This window comes from Bubalus bubalis, chromosome 2 (assembly GCF_019923935.1).
Source record: "Bubalus bubalis isolate 160015118507 breed Murrah chromosome 2, NDDB_SH_1, whole genome shotgun sequence".
Classification (NCBI taxonomy): domain Eukaryota; kingdom Metazoa; phylum Chordata; class Mammalia; order Artiodactyla; family Bovidae; genus Bubalus; species Bubalus bubalis.
The window spans coordinates 75599803-75614640 of NC_059158.1; the positions used below are offsets into that span (position 1 = coordinate 75599803).

The 14838-nt window shown below is 40.3% G+C and overlaps 1 protein-coding gene across 5 annotated transcripts in view; it reads right to left on the reverse strand.

Moving 5' to 3' along the window:
* MAP3K20 (mitogen-activated protein kinase kinase kinase 20) overlaps window positions 1-14838 on the reverse strand; it is a 166716-nt gene that overhangs the window by 48602 nt on the left and 103276 nt on the right. For all 5 annotated transcript variants that reach the window (XM_006063028.4, XM_044933693.2, XM_044933707.2 and 2 more), the window contains exons 9-11: window positions 14026-14100; window positions 7875-7981; window positions 307-442 (exon numbers count right to left, since the gene is read on the reverse strand). In XM_006063028.4, the coding sequence (XP_006063090.3) occupies window positions 307-442; window positions 7875-7981; window positions 14026-14100 (318 nt within the window). The remainder of the gene's footprint in view (window positions 1-306; window positions 443-7874; window positions 7982-14025; window positions 14101-14838) is intronic.

Below are 14838 nucleotides of genomic sequence, written 5' to 3' on the forward strand. Positions count from 1 at the left end.
CTGATGGTGCAAAAATACACTGCATTTTATTTTTGTAATTCTAACATGCAAACACACTGACAGAGTAACAGTTCTCAGGGGAAGAGCCAGAAACAGGATAAGCTTTTCTTCTAAATGTCTGGAATTTTGTTAATGGAAAAGAGACAAGAAGCACTACTCAAGTATAAATGCAGGTCCTTCCATTACAGGCGCGAGGCAGCAAGTGAGGCGGCGGCAGGGGAGGTGGCACCATGCTGCCATGCTCAGCCATCTCCCGAGCGGGGGTGGAGGGGGGAGAGGTCAGCGAGCCCTGCAGGGAGCACTCACCGGGGTGTTGGACTGCTCTGTCAGCTTTTGCTCCCACATCTTTAGCCGTCTTTCTCGTTCTTTGAGCTCCTGCTCTTTAAAGCTGAGGTCACGTTCTAGTTTCTTCAGTCTCTCAAGAGTTGCTTCAATTTCACACCTGCAGGAGGACATGACTGGTTTAAATCTCAACTTTGCTCAAGAGGTGTTATGTGCTGAGGGGTCCATCACAATGCTTAATCAAAGGAAAAGGCTAAAACCTGTGCTTTGAAACCAAACAGTAAACAGCGAGGAGATCCAACCAGTCCATCCTAAAGGAAATCAACCCTGAATATTCATGGGAAGGACTGATGCTGAAGCTGAGTTCCAATACTTGGGCCAGCTGATGCAAAAAGCCAACTCATTGGAAAAGACCCTGATGCTGGGAAAGACTGAGGGCAAGAGAAGGGGACGGCAGAGGAGGAGATGGTTGGATGGCATGAGTGACTAAATGGACATGAGTTTGAGCAAACTTTGGGAAATAGTGAAGGACAAGGAAGCCTGGAGTGCTGAAGGTCATGGGGTCACAAAGAGTTGAACACGACTTAGTGATTAAACAACAACACACTAGCAAAGAATAGGACATCTTTCATATCCTTCAAAATCAACATATAAACTAGCTTGGAAACATAAGTTTGGACTATTTTCTCAAAGCAGTGAAGAACCACTGTCTGGGGCCTGAGCCATGGAACTGGTGTCCTGGTTTGGCCATTTAATAAATGCTCATGGTCCTCTGGCTCTACTGTATATCAGCTCATCTTATATTCATTACAGCCCCAAGGAACAGGTATTAATTTTGCATAGAGAGAGATGGGAAAATGACACTCTGGTTAGATGATTACTGTCACCCCACTAGTAAATTCACCTTAGCCTATTCACTGGCTGAGTAACGCCAGCAATCTACAGATTAACCTGACTCAGTTTCATCAGCTGTATGGGGTGGTGGTTACCTTTTATAGGGACTCCACAACCTGCCTGATCCTAATAATTGAGCAAAACATACCACACAACATAGATTCCTAAGACCCTTCCTCAGAGCTCATGATTGAGTAGGGCTGGGTAGGGCCTGGGAATTTCCATTATTTGATATGAGTTTGTTTTTACAATCAGGCAAGTGTGAGAAATCCTGGATCAGATGAACTCTAAGGTTCATTTTAACTCTAATAATTTTAAAAGCAAGTTAGTTCCCTCCCAGACTCTATGGGCTGACTCGCCTCACCACCTGGAACAATATGTCCAGTTATAGAAACCTGTCCTTGACAGAAGTTAAAGCTGGTAAGATGGCTCAGTGTAAGTTTTTTTCTCCTTCAGGGCTACTGTTGTGCTTAGGTCTAAACTTATGGAAGGTCTTCCCCGTGGGTTTCTGCAGACCTTGTGAGAAAAGCAACAGTAATTAGAGACTGAGAGCAAGGAGAGACAGGGAGAGAGAGAAGAAGGGGGACAGGATCCCGCAGAATGAGAAAGGGACTGGGAAGAGGGGAGCTGCTGGGCCAAAAGCTGCTTCTAGGTGCCCTGAGACACACCTATGTCAGACTGTGCGATTCGGTTTGAGGTCTTGACTACAGAAGTCTGAAGCTCCCAGATCAAAGTTAATAGATGTATGCAGCCCAAGTCTGCCTTTTTATGTCCAGGGAAAATCAGAATAGATGAGAAGTAAATACATGAAAACAAAAAGGTGTGGCTATCAATTGACCAAAGCCAACTCAGGGAACAGCTGCTGAAGTGGATCTGGACTTGGGTCACACATTTTACTTTCCAGGCTGTCTGCAGAGCAAGGGATGCCAGGAAAGTAAGTGTAAAAGCATCTGTTGTCAACCCTCTGTCCCTTTTAGTGGTGCCATCTGAAAGTTATAAAGCCATGTAAGTCACAATAGAGTCCCTAAAGAAAGGCAGCAAATCGACAGTCTTTCAGAACTATGACTGTACCATAAAATCCAAATTTTATTTTGTATTTCAGACATAATATTATGCCCATTCATAAATGTTTTTATTTTTCAAATGGAGGACTGAGAAAAAAAAGAAAAAAAAAACTCAGTGTAGAAGATCTTAGGTTAAACTTAAGCAACAAAAAGGAAAGAAAGAATGAGCCATCTTCAGTAAATGAGAGGGTGAGAAAGGCGGCGCAGAGCTGGGCACATGGGGCTCTGGGAGATGGCAGGGGCCTGGCTGCTGCCAGGAGGGCTGAGCTCACTGATGTCCTTTCTGAAGAGGGTAAAATGGCCAGCACATTTGATTTCACTTGTAAGTTAAGCCTAGGATTCATCTCAAGTTACAGCTCTGGGAGCCCACTCTGATTTTGAGCCCTTCTGGAAAACAGATCAACAGTTAAGTAAGCTAGGTAAGCTGAGAGCTGCTGCAGAAAAACACCGAATAAGCAGGCCTCCTCAGTCTGTGTCTTCAGGGTCAGCTCCCATACACGGCTTTCCCAGAAACCCTAGGATCCTGACAGCAACGATCTTATGCCATAAGAGATGCAACCCCAATCCGGAGGGCAACACAAAACAGCTGCTCCTCCAGCTGTCCCCTCTGTTTTTCTTGATGTATTGTTTTGCATCAAATGCATTGGTTGATGCACTTATGTAATCTCTCTGTTCTGAAAATAAAGTTGTATGTTTCAAGTTGATGGAAATTATGGTTTTTCTCTTAAACCAAATCCAACTAAGGTTGACTTCAACCAGTATCAGTTTTCCCTCTGTCAGAAACAGGCAATGAACTATAATTATCTTCTTTTAATAGAAACTTACTTTGAAATAAAAGATCAATTCATAAAAGCAGCTATATTATATACATTACAAGATAAATAGATACGTGCTGTGATTCATGGGGTCACAAAGAGTCGGACATGACTGAGCGACTGAACTGAACTGAATTACGTTTAGTGTTATATATTAAATGATTTGTGCTAAATGCAAATTTCAAAGATTAATTTTTTAAAATCTTTGTGTTTTTTAAGAAAATATTTGGCTGTGCCAGATCTTAGTTGGGGCATGTGGGATCTAGTTCCCTCACCAGGGATGGAACCCAGGCCCCCTGCCTTGGGAGCTCGGAGTCTTAGCAATTGGACCACCAAGGAAATCCCTGCATTTTGTTTTTATGAAGGTGTGCTAGAGTGAGTATTTTGATCACTGAGGAAGAGTGCAGCCACCAGAGTGTTTTGCTAAGAGACAGGGACCTGAACTGTCTACCAAGCACCACGGAGCTCATTCAGTGCAGGTGACCACAGGCGTGCAGACAATCACACGGGGCAATGAGAACTGAAAACATGACGAAGAGGACCACACTTTCTGTCCTTATGTTGGTGGCCACTGTTGCTAATCATAGGAGGGGAAACAAGATGAACATGTGATGAACAGGAAAGGCTCACTAGACACTAGATTTCTTTCCTATCATTTATTAGGTTAAAGGAAAGGGCATAGTTGATGTGGTTTTTAATAACCTAGTCTTAAAAAGAATTTTCAGAATAATCATTTAATTTTCTAAGACTAGATGTTTCAACTGGTTTAGGCGTAGAGGAAGCTCCATTAGCAAACAAGCATTTGCCAGAAACACCAGAGCAGGACAGGAGTCCAACTTCACTGAGACTCGTAACTTCCTACACATACTTGAGACCCTAGACGCACGGTTTCAGGCACCAAATAGAAGTCAGAGGAAGGAGAGGAGCAGTCCGTTGAAATGTCCAGGTGACCTGAAGAAACATTTTCTTCTTTTCAACCCTTGGCACACTGAGTGGGGTCGTTGTTTTCCCTTAGTCATCGCCTAAGCCCATCATGCCCCGTGATGCTTCTCGTCTTTAAACGGGAATCAGTCAAGTGGACACTGCATGCTAACGAGCTGGTGGCCTGACAATGGCCACAAGGGTGGGGACAGCGCCACAGTGTGACCATGGAGGCCCCTGGGGCCCGGCCCCCCAGTGCCACACAGTGTGACCATGGAGGCCCCTGGGGCCCGGCCCTCTGGTTTCCAGCACTGTCTCACATGCGTGACCTCAGGTGGGTTGCCCCACCTGTCCATGTCTTGGTTCTTGCACCTGTGATGTAAATTAGGGTTGCTGTGTGGATTTAAAAAGATAATCCAAATGAAGTACAAGCATTGGGTTAAGAATGTAATAACAATAGCCGTGTTCATTATTGTTACTCATTAGTATTATTATTCCCCACGGTTTTAATCAATTGCCAAATTCAATGAAAACAGCTCTGCTGCCTCTTAAAGTGTAGTTTTGTGTTTCTGGTAAAGATATATATCCTTTCTCCAGCTCTCAGGATTAACGAGTTCCTGAAAGAGAGTCAATGAGGAAGCCCTCTGGGCAACTGTTTGCCTTTTATTAAAATACATTAATGTATTACCAATTTTATTTCTCTCATCTTTTTAGCTTGAAGCATTAAAAAACATTTCTTATTCAACTAATCCAGGGTTATTGTAGAAAAAAAGATAATATTGAACTTTTTCTACTTTTTTCCATGTGCACATATATGTACATGGAAATATATTTTTTAATTTTAGAATAAATGAAATCATTCTGAACATACTGGACTATAGCATTGATTTTAAAATCATTTATCAGATCTGTATATAAAACTCAACACTGTTTTGTGTATGGAGCTATCATAATTTTTTAAGTCATAAAAACCACACACACAAAAAACCAAATCAATCTTGTTTCACTCGAAGCTCACTTCCAGTTTTACAGTTCTAAAGGCTGTGATAAACCCATGTCCACACATTCTCACTTATTTTCTTAGGAGAGGTGTCTGATCTATGCAGTCAAACTCTTCCAGAAAGGTATTTCTTCCCCAGCAAAGAGTGAGGAAGTTTACAACACCAGGTATTTCCCTGATATGAATTTTTGCCAATCTGATGAAAAAATTGTGTTCCCTTTTATTTGGCTGCTACATGAGGTTGAATACTTTTCACATGTTTATCGACCCTTTGACTTCTTTTTTTGCGAAATGCCATTTCAGGTCCTTTAGTGTGATATTTTAATTGAAATGTTATTTTAAAGACAGAAGTGGTAGTTTTCCAAGTGTAATCTGGGGACTTATGAGAGCTTTTCAAAAGTTAGACTCGTTTTCAGAATAACATTAATGCATGATTTACCCTTCCACTCTCATTCTCACAAGTGTTTTGACTTTTCCACATGCTTCCTGACATGGGGCAGCACCAGAAGCTGAATGCAGAAGCAGGATTAATTATTGCTTTTCAAATGAATCAATAAGTACCTATTTAAACTTTTTTCTCAGTTTTGATTTTGAATGTGGTAAATACTGACAGATGTAACTCATTCAAAAAAAAGCCCTTTGGAGTCCTCAATGATTTTTTCAGAGTGTAATAGAGTCCTGAGACTAGAAACTTTTAGAACAACTGATATATCAACTAGGAAAAAAAGCTGTAACAGTATGGCATTTGTCTAGGAAATTTATTGATGGTGGGTATTGCTTTTGGTCTTATGGAGGTTTTGCATTTTAATACAGAAAACTTACCAACTTCTCCCCTATTTTCTGGTTGTGTTGACATACTTTAAAGGCTCCCTAGCTCATGGATATTAATAGTAGTATTAAAATCCTACTAATCCTTTGGCTAACAGATCAAACAGCAGTTCCTCAGGGAATCCCTTTATTAAACCCTCAGACCAGATTAGATTTCATGGTTTTATAGTCTCAGACATCCAGCACTGTCCTGTCATAATATTTATCAAAATAGTAATGAAACAGTTATTTGTATATTTGTATTTCGTAATCTAATATTAAATTCCAAGTGCACTGTAACTCTTCTGTTCATCACCAGAGCCCATACCTAAAGAACATCTTTTCCCAGCAAAGGTTTAATGAATATCTGAATGAATGAATGTAAGAAGTACATCTATCAAAGCAAACAAATCAACTTACATGTTTCTATCCTCTTGTGTAATATGGCAATGTCTTTTAATATTATTACTACAATGTTTGAGTGAACTCCGGGAGTTGGGGATGGACAGGGAGGCCTGGCGTGCTGCGATTCATGGGTCGCAAAGAGTCGGACACGACTGAGCAACTGAACTGAACTGAACTATGGTATTTCCTTCTCCAGGTATTTGTTGAGCAACCGCAGTGTTCAAGACATGTTCTAGATACTGCAGTTACAGAGATGAACAGAAGAGATGAGCTGACCCTTACGTGTTAGCCAGCAAGACACGCCATTATTAAACAACAGACTGCAGAACTACTTATTAATTTCAATAGAGGGTATGAAGGAGATGCTCTCAGGGCACATAAAGTGGAACCTCAGTGGGTGTGGGGTCAGGACACACTTGCTTGAAGGAGAGCTGTTTTCATCTACTATCTGAAGCAATATGAGTCAGAGCCAACTTGGGTTTGGGCATCAGGGCTGGTATGCTGCCGAAATGGGATAAATTTTATACAGAAGAAACGGCATTTGAAAGGATCCCGTATGAGGGAGAAATAGACATGTGTTGAAGGACCAAAGCCAAAAATTAAAGGGTAGAATGATACTCAAGATAAAGCAAGAGCACAGAGGGTGTCGTGAATCTTGTTTTTTGGCCTTTGTCCTAGAGTTATGGGAGCTCCTTATACTGATTTAAGGGAAGTGATCTGATTAGATGTGTGCTGATCTCTTACTGTAGGAAACAAATATTACTAACATGTTTTGTTAATTTTTTGAGCCCAGAACAAAGTCCGTCATACCTAGACTCTAGCAAACAGTATTACTTTTGTACTACTAAGTAAAAATTCATTTTAACTCACCGGTCCTAGAGATTCTTCAAAAATAAAAAATAAAGAAGGTTATTGTAAAACACCAAACAGAAAGCCAAAAGAAATGTGCGATCACAGGACTAAATAACTCGGTCATTTTAAAGTGCCTGTAGTATTCATTTGCTACCGGCAGGTGGCGTGAGGCGTCATGTTACTACCCATAGCTATCAAGAGCAGGGGTGAGTTACTGAATTCTCTGCTGAGTCAGGGAGAAATAATGTCAGAGCCCAAACATGCTATTTATATTTGTACATCATGTGACCTGGCTCAAATGTCTCATCTCTGGCTTAGTTCTTCCCCTCACACAATACAGTTCTCCCATTACTAAGTTTGTTTACATTTGACAAAATGTAATAGGATTTATAACATTGAAAGTTTTATTTTAAAAGTGTTTTTACAGTCTCCCTACCTCTCCCATCAATAGAAAAAGTACTCTGCCTATTTCCAAGCAGACAGTATTTTTATTTCTCACTGCACAGAGGCCAAAGTTTCCTAACAGGGAGTGTATACAGAAGGAATGTCTGCTAACTGCCTTTTGTCTCAGAAGATACTGCTTCAATATTCTTCCTAAATACTTAGATATATGATAAAGCAACACGCTTAGAGGAACACTGTTTGCTTACATATGAGAGGGAGAGCTTATTCAATCTCCAAAATTTTTTAACAAAAAAAAAAAACACACAAAAAAGCCCCAATTTCTAAGAGATTGGGACTGTCATGAAGTTCCCAGGTAATCTTCCTGTCCGAAGCTAGTCACCCACAATCCCTTGAAGCCAGATGATGTAAACCAGGGTGGGAGGCACCTACCTCCATTCTGCTTTGTTGTGCAGGAATGAATTACACTGGTCAGAAAGCTTCGAATCGAGTGACATGGACTCCAGGATTGAAATGATTTGCTTGAAAGAAGGCCGTTTCTGAAGAAGAAAAAAATAATCACTTGTTGGGACTTAAGAAAGTAGATCTTTAAGAGAAAATCCACAAGCGTAGTAATAAGGTCAAATCACCATAACAAAATAAGATACGATGTAATATCCTGATTTTGTTCTTTCACAACTGTCAGACTGCATAGGAACCATACTTATTTTCAATCAATTATTCATAATAGGCTCAGATGTCATTTTTCTATTGTGTTGTCTAAGGTTGGAATGATTACAGTATTTTTCCGGGTAAGGAAAGTACTAATTAGTTCTCTTTGGGGTATGTTTAAAGACTCCTGAAAGGAAACAGTTAAGTCTTTTAGAAAATCATCTATGTGATAAAGCAAGCATAGTAAAAGTTAATGGGAGGGTCTGGGTGATAGGGGTCTTCCTAGGTGGCGCTGGCGGTAAAGAACATGTCTGCCAATGCAGGAGACATAGAAACATGGGTTTGATCCCTGGGTCAGGAAGATCCCCTGGAGGAGGGCATGGGACCCCACTCCAGTATTCTTGCCTGGAGAATCCCATGGACAGAGGAGCCTGGCGGGCTACAGTCCATACCGTCGCAGAGTCGGACACGAATGAAACGACTTAGCATGCACGCATGCACACCGGGTGATGGGGATACCAGTGCTCACTGCAAAATTCTTTCAACTTTTCCGTATGTTTGAAAAATTTTATAATAAACTGTTCGAGGAAAATTACTTATCAATCTAGCAGAGCTTATACAATTTCCTAAACCAGTTGCTCAGAGAAAAAACTCCCCAATTTTAAAGCCATCATAACTTTACTGTTCTCAATGGTTATTCCACAATATAACTAGCTTTGGTGCTGGGAAACTCTCAGGTACTGTTTACCAGAAATTGAAAAAGCAGTGGTTAGGTGTATTTCTTTAGCTAGCAAAAACTACCTTAGTCTATCTCTTTAGACTCTAGCCAAGGTGGAGACAAAAGGTTAAAGCAAAAGCGGGGAAAGATAATAAAAGGATGATGCACATTCTCTCTTCATCACGCCTCATAATTATACCATTTCTGAACAAATTACAGTTGCAGCAATTAAAACATGCATTTTAATTTAGGAGCACAAAAACAAGAAGAAAGAACGTTGAGGTGGCTTGCTCTCAGGACTTGAGTGTTTCCTACATTAAGCAAGGTAATTTTTTCTTAGGAATATAAAACTGGAATATTTATTCTGAGTTCTGCCGTTATTGTCCTCTTTCAAGGGGGGGTGTGTGTGTGTGTGTTTAAAAAAAGGGCGTAGGTAGCTAAATGTCACTGATGGTACATTAAGCCTTGTAATAAGCAAAAAGTGCCTTAAGTTGGAAATTTGAAAAAATTACATTTGTCTTCTTTGAATGTGTTTCCATTTTAATTTCTCCATCCATGTGTCAGGTAGCAACAGGAAAAATGTTTTGTTTGTACAGGAGCTAATTATATAATACATATAGGATATTCATTTTTCATGGAAAAGAAGCAGGAGGAGCTGACAAATTTTCAAAGAATAATATTTTTCCCTACACTTAATCATTCTTGAGACAAGGTAAAACATTTTTTGTAATTGGATGGCAAGTAACCCTGGAAAAATCTTTATTTCATATTTAGAATATGCTCCCAGATGGAAATTATCAAAGTGAACATTCAGAACATAGCAGCAATGTAGAATCATATGTTAATATTTCATGAGTATTTTGATCACAGAATACAACATGTGGTCTAGGATCTTCCTCCAAAGGGGCTTAGCTTCCTTTTATGTATTATGTAGGCTCTGCCTACTTAAAAAGGCACAACCAGAACCATTTATTAAGCATCTGTATACATTATTTGTTATCTTCATATTATAGGTAAGGAAGATCAGTCTCAGAAAAATATGAATTTCCCAGTATCACACAGGTAGCAAGTTACAGAACCAGGGTCTATTCTCTTAAATCCTTCAAAATATTTTATCACATGAGAGTACGATATTACTTCCTATCAAACTTGGAGCTTTAACTATTGCTTTGTCCTTTTTTAGAAATGTCATTTTAGAACTTGAACTAATACCCACCTTTACTTCCTTCTTTTCTTAAAAAAAAAAAAGGTTTTTTTTGAACATCTGATCAAAGCCATTGGAATGACCCAACATTTATCTAATACAGGAGCAGTTTTTTTTCTTGTACACATGTCTACTTCCTCGTTGCAAAAGAACATATTTCTACAGGTGAGCTGAACATTTTAATCTGTCTTAATACTCTAGAATCTAAGGACTGAAAATTAAAATAATTAAAATATATTTTAACCAACTACTGCTGTATCTATGTGCATAGGACTGGCACCAACTTCTGTTTGAATTGCTATATACTTCTAGCCAGAGAAGAGCTCTCCTGGTGGCTCAGATGGTAGAGTCTGCCTGAAGTGCAGGAGACCTGAGTTCAATCTCTGGGTTGGGAAGATCTCCTGGAAAAGGAAATTGCAACCCACTCCAGTATTCTTGCCTGGAGAATTTCATGGACGGAAGAGCCTGGCAAGCCCCGGTTCATGGGGTCGCAAAGAGTCAGACACGATTGAACGACTAATCCTTCCTTCCTTCTAGCCAGAAAACTAAAACATGGCCTCTCAGGAAATAAACCTTGGTCTGGCTGCTTTAGTCAACAACAAATTGTACATCTACTTGCTAAATTTACAGGAGATGCTATAGGGAAACAAAGAAAAAGTAACTCTATTTCCTCGTGGAGCCTGCAATCCATTTAGGAAGACAAGATGTTTTTTAAAATGCAACAGCACAAATGAGGCAGTAGCCCAGACTGTGTTTCAGGAAAAGGAGTACTTAGCATGGGCAGGGGAAACAATAACTGGGGAAGGCCTGATGATGAAGTAATCAGGAGGGGAAAGAAAAGAAGGAAAAGAACATGTTTCAGGAATAAAGAAGGTGTGTAAGGTATGTCTAGAGGAGAGAGCAATGACTTAGAAATGTGAGCTGGAGGCATAATCAAATCAAATACAGAGGGCATATATTAGTTGTATTAGAATAAAATGCCATGAATTTAGGAAACAAAAAAAAACTGATCTAAACTTTATTTATACTTCACAGTGCTAGAAGACAAGACTCCTCTGATATTAAAGAAGTGTCAGCTTGCTGCTGCTGCTAAGTCGCTTCAGTCGTGTCTGACTCTGTGCAACCCCATAGACGGCAGCCCACCAGGCTCCCCGATCCCTGGGATTCTCCAGGCAAGAACACTGGAGTGGGTTGCCATTTCCTTCTCCAATGCATGAAAGTGAAAAGTGAAAGTGAAGTCGCTCAGTCGTGTCTGACTCTTAGCGACCCCATCGACGGCAGCCCACCAGGCTCCTCCGTCCACGGGATTTTCCAATCAAGAGTACTGGAGTGGGGTGCCATTGCCTTCTCCGAAGCGTCAGCTTACTACCTGTTAAAAAGATATGCCAGCTTCATGGCATCAACTCTGGACCTAATGTCCTTATTGTGTAGGTGTTTACACTATCATTTAATTAATATACCATAAATGTATATTCTTAGAATTTTAATTAATATAGTACAGAGTCACAGATTAAGAAATTAAAAACCTGCTTTGTGTACTGAAATATAATTACAGTTACAGTGATCTAGTTGCATTCATCTAATTTAGCACTAATAATTTCAAGTGAAATTTCTATTTGAGTATCAGAGAGAAAGGGCTTTCCTGATAGCTCAGTTGCTAAAGAATCCACCTGCAATGCAGGAGACCCCAGATCGATTCCTGGGTCAGGAAGATCCCCTGGAGAAGAGATAAGCTACCTATTCCAGTATTCTTGGACTTTCCTGGTGGCTCAGCTGGTAAAGAATCCACCTGCGATGCAGGAGACCTGTGTTTAATCCCTGGGTTGGGAAGATCCCCTGGAGAAGGAAAAGGCTACCCACTCCAATATTCTGGCCTGGAGAATTCCATGGACTGTATAGTATAGTCCACGGGGTTGCAAAGAGTCAGGTACAACTGAGCGACTTCCACTTTCACATCAGAGAGAAAAATACTACCAAAATGACTAAATATGCCACAATGGATATATAAGTGGTAGCATATGAAAAGATTGTATTTTAATCATATAAAATAAATATTCTACAGAAATCTTGCAAATAGCCAATTATAATTTCCACCAGATTAGTTGCAAAGTGCAGGCATTTCTCTTCATGCTTAAAAAACCCCACATTCTGCAAAATCACACACTAAAGTAGGGCCCACAGAGGGCAAGACAGACCATTCAAAACCTATCAACTTTGTCAAAAAAATTCATAAAACAATAGTAATCCTAAACAAAAGTACTAAACAGTTTAAAATTTTTTTAATTCTTTAAAAAAAAATACTAAGTAAATACAGGACTCTAAAAAGGGTGAAGGTCGTTTGATGAACAGGAGTGAAAGCTGATTGAGCCTGCTGGTTTATCAGGGCAAAGGTGAAATGCACAAAGCTGGGTGCTGGGGAGAAGGGGTGTCTTGGTTCTGTGTCCGTTGCTGCGCTGCTCGCCCCACTGATGTGCTCGGAGTTCAGTTGTTCTCACTTGTGGAATGGAACAGGGGCTTTACTTATGGGTCACCCTGAATTGTGTGATACTAACACGATTCCCATACTCACCAAGTGTTCCTGAGTTATTTCACCTAGACAAACCACAGCTTTCCGTATCCATGGATTCGATCAGCCAGAGTTCAAGTTGGTTGTTGAATGTGAGGAAGTGTAACCACAGTTGGGGTGAAGGGAAGGGTCGCGACTGAATCACCCCTGATATATAAGGGACTTGAGCATCCATGGATTCTACGGGGGTCCTGAAACCTCCTCTGAGGAGATGAAGGGAATGGCTGTGTACATTATTCATTCTTCTTGAAAGTCATATAGGGACTGGGTTTAAATTAAGGAAGAAATTCCATTCTCAAGTCTTTTTTTTTTTTCTTTCTAGATCTATCTTTAAAAGGTCAGTTTGTGATACACTTATTTCCATGAAGGACTGCAGAAATTTGAACTTTAAAATTTTAGTTCTTTTCTCGAGTCTCTCTCTCTTATTCTAATACTTCATCTGTGAGGATCTTTTTTTAATTTTTAAATTTTTTATTACAGCAAATTCCAAACATACACCAAAGTAGAGAGAACACCCTCCATATACTTATCACTCCAAAAATCATCACGGCCCATCCTATTTAATCTATACCATCATTCATTTCCCTTCACTGTATTTTGAAGCAAATCCAAGACTCGCCTATCATTTTATCTATAAACACTTCCATATGTATGTGACAGTCTTTTAAACCAGTCTTTTCGGGGAAGGGAAATGGGCCATTTGTGCTTGAATGTGATAACCACATGAAAGCCTCAATTTTGGAATTTCTCCAACTCTATTGTGATAGCTTAAAAAAAATCACTGAAACTCCAGAGGGAGCATGTATCGAGCTTCTCTAGAAGCGCTACTTTTGCCTGGTCTTTGGTTAGAAAGGCAGTGTGGTGGTCGGGCTCTGCAGCGCAATGGATGGTGCATTGGACTTCTAGTAGAGAGGCAATGTGGTGTGGGGGGTTAAGTGCAGGGACTCGCGTCAGTCAGCTTGGGCGCAGCCTCCAGCTCCAGCACTTACAGGCTGTGTGGCCTTGACCTCACTACTTAACCGTGCCTTGGTTCTTCATGTGTAAAATGAGGACAATAACAATACCCAGTTCACAGAGATATTCTGAGAAATAAAGCACTTGATAAAGTGTTCAGAACAGTGCCTGGCTTATAATAAGCATGGTGTGCTAGTATTTATATAATGTGAAGGTGCAAGACTTATTACTGAAGATTAAAAACAAGGAACAAAATTCTTTTTTACTGACTCAAGAATGCTGGAGTGCTGTAAGAAAGAGCCAGTAATGAGATTTTAGGTTTCATGCCAAGCAAATGTCAGCAGACAGCCTTCACAGTCAATCTGGGGCTCAAAGGAGCAGCAACCCCATTTTGCTCTGTAATGAATTTGATTATCCCACGTTTTAAAAGCTCAAAGCTAGACAAACAAGTGAGATTTCAGAACAACAATAACAACAAATATATATATACCTTGGCATCAGCTTCCCAACACTGATGTAACAGTTCAGCAAAACTCCTGGGGCAACTGCTTGGAATGGTTAATCTCTATAAGAGAGAAAGAAAAAATAAGCCAAAACAAAACAAAATACAGGCATTTGCTCATTAAATGAAGGAAATACTAATTGGAAGATATGAAAGAATTAATTTAGTAGCATAAACAAGACATGAAATTTAAAACATCCTTTGATTAATATGTGACTGGAGAGAATTTATGTTTAGATTCATAGTATCTAATCTCTAATGACACTTTACCTTTTCCTCCAAAGAGGAATCACAGTGGATGAAGAAATCAGGTTCAGAACAACAAATGCAACAAAATATAGAATCTGGTCAAAAGAAACTACAGTAAGAGAGGGGCAAGTTGGAACTTCAGTTCAGTTCAGTTGCTCAGTTGTGTCTGACTCTTTGCAACTCCATGAATCGCAGCACGCCAGGCCTCCCTGTCCATCATCATCTCTTGGAGTTCACTCAAACTCATGTCCATCGAGTCAGTGATGCCATCCAGCCATCTCATCCTCTGTCGTCCCCTTTTCCTCCTGCCCCCAATCCCTCCCAGCATCAGAGTCTTTTCCAATGAGTCAGCTCTTCGCATGAGGTGGCCAAAGTACTGGAGTTTCAGCTTTAGCATTATTCCTTCCAAAGAACACCCAGGGCTGATCTCCTTCAGAATGGACTGGTTGGATCTCCTTGCAGTCCAAGGGACTCTCAAGTCTTCTCCAACAGCACAGTTCAAAAGCATCAATTCTTCAGCGCTCAGCTTTCTTCACAGTCCAACTCTCGCAT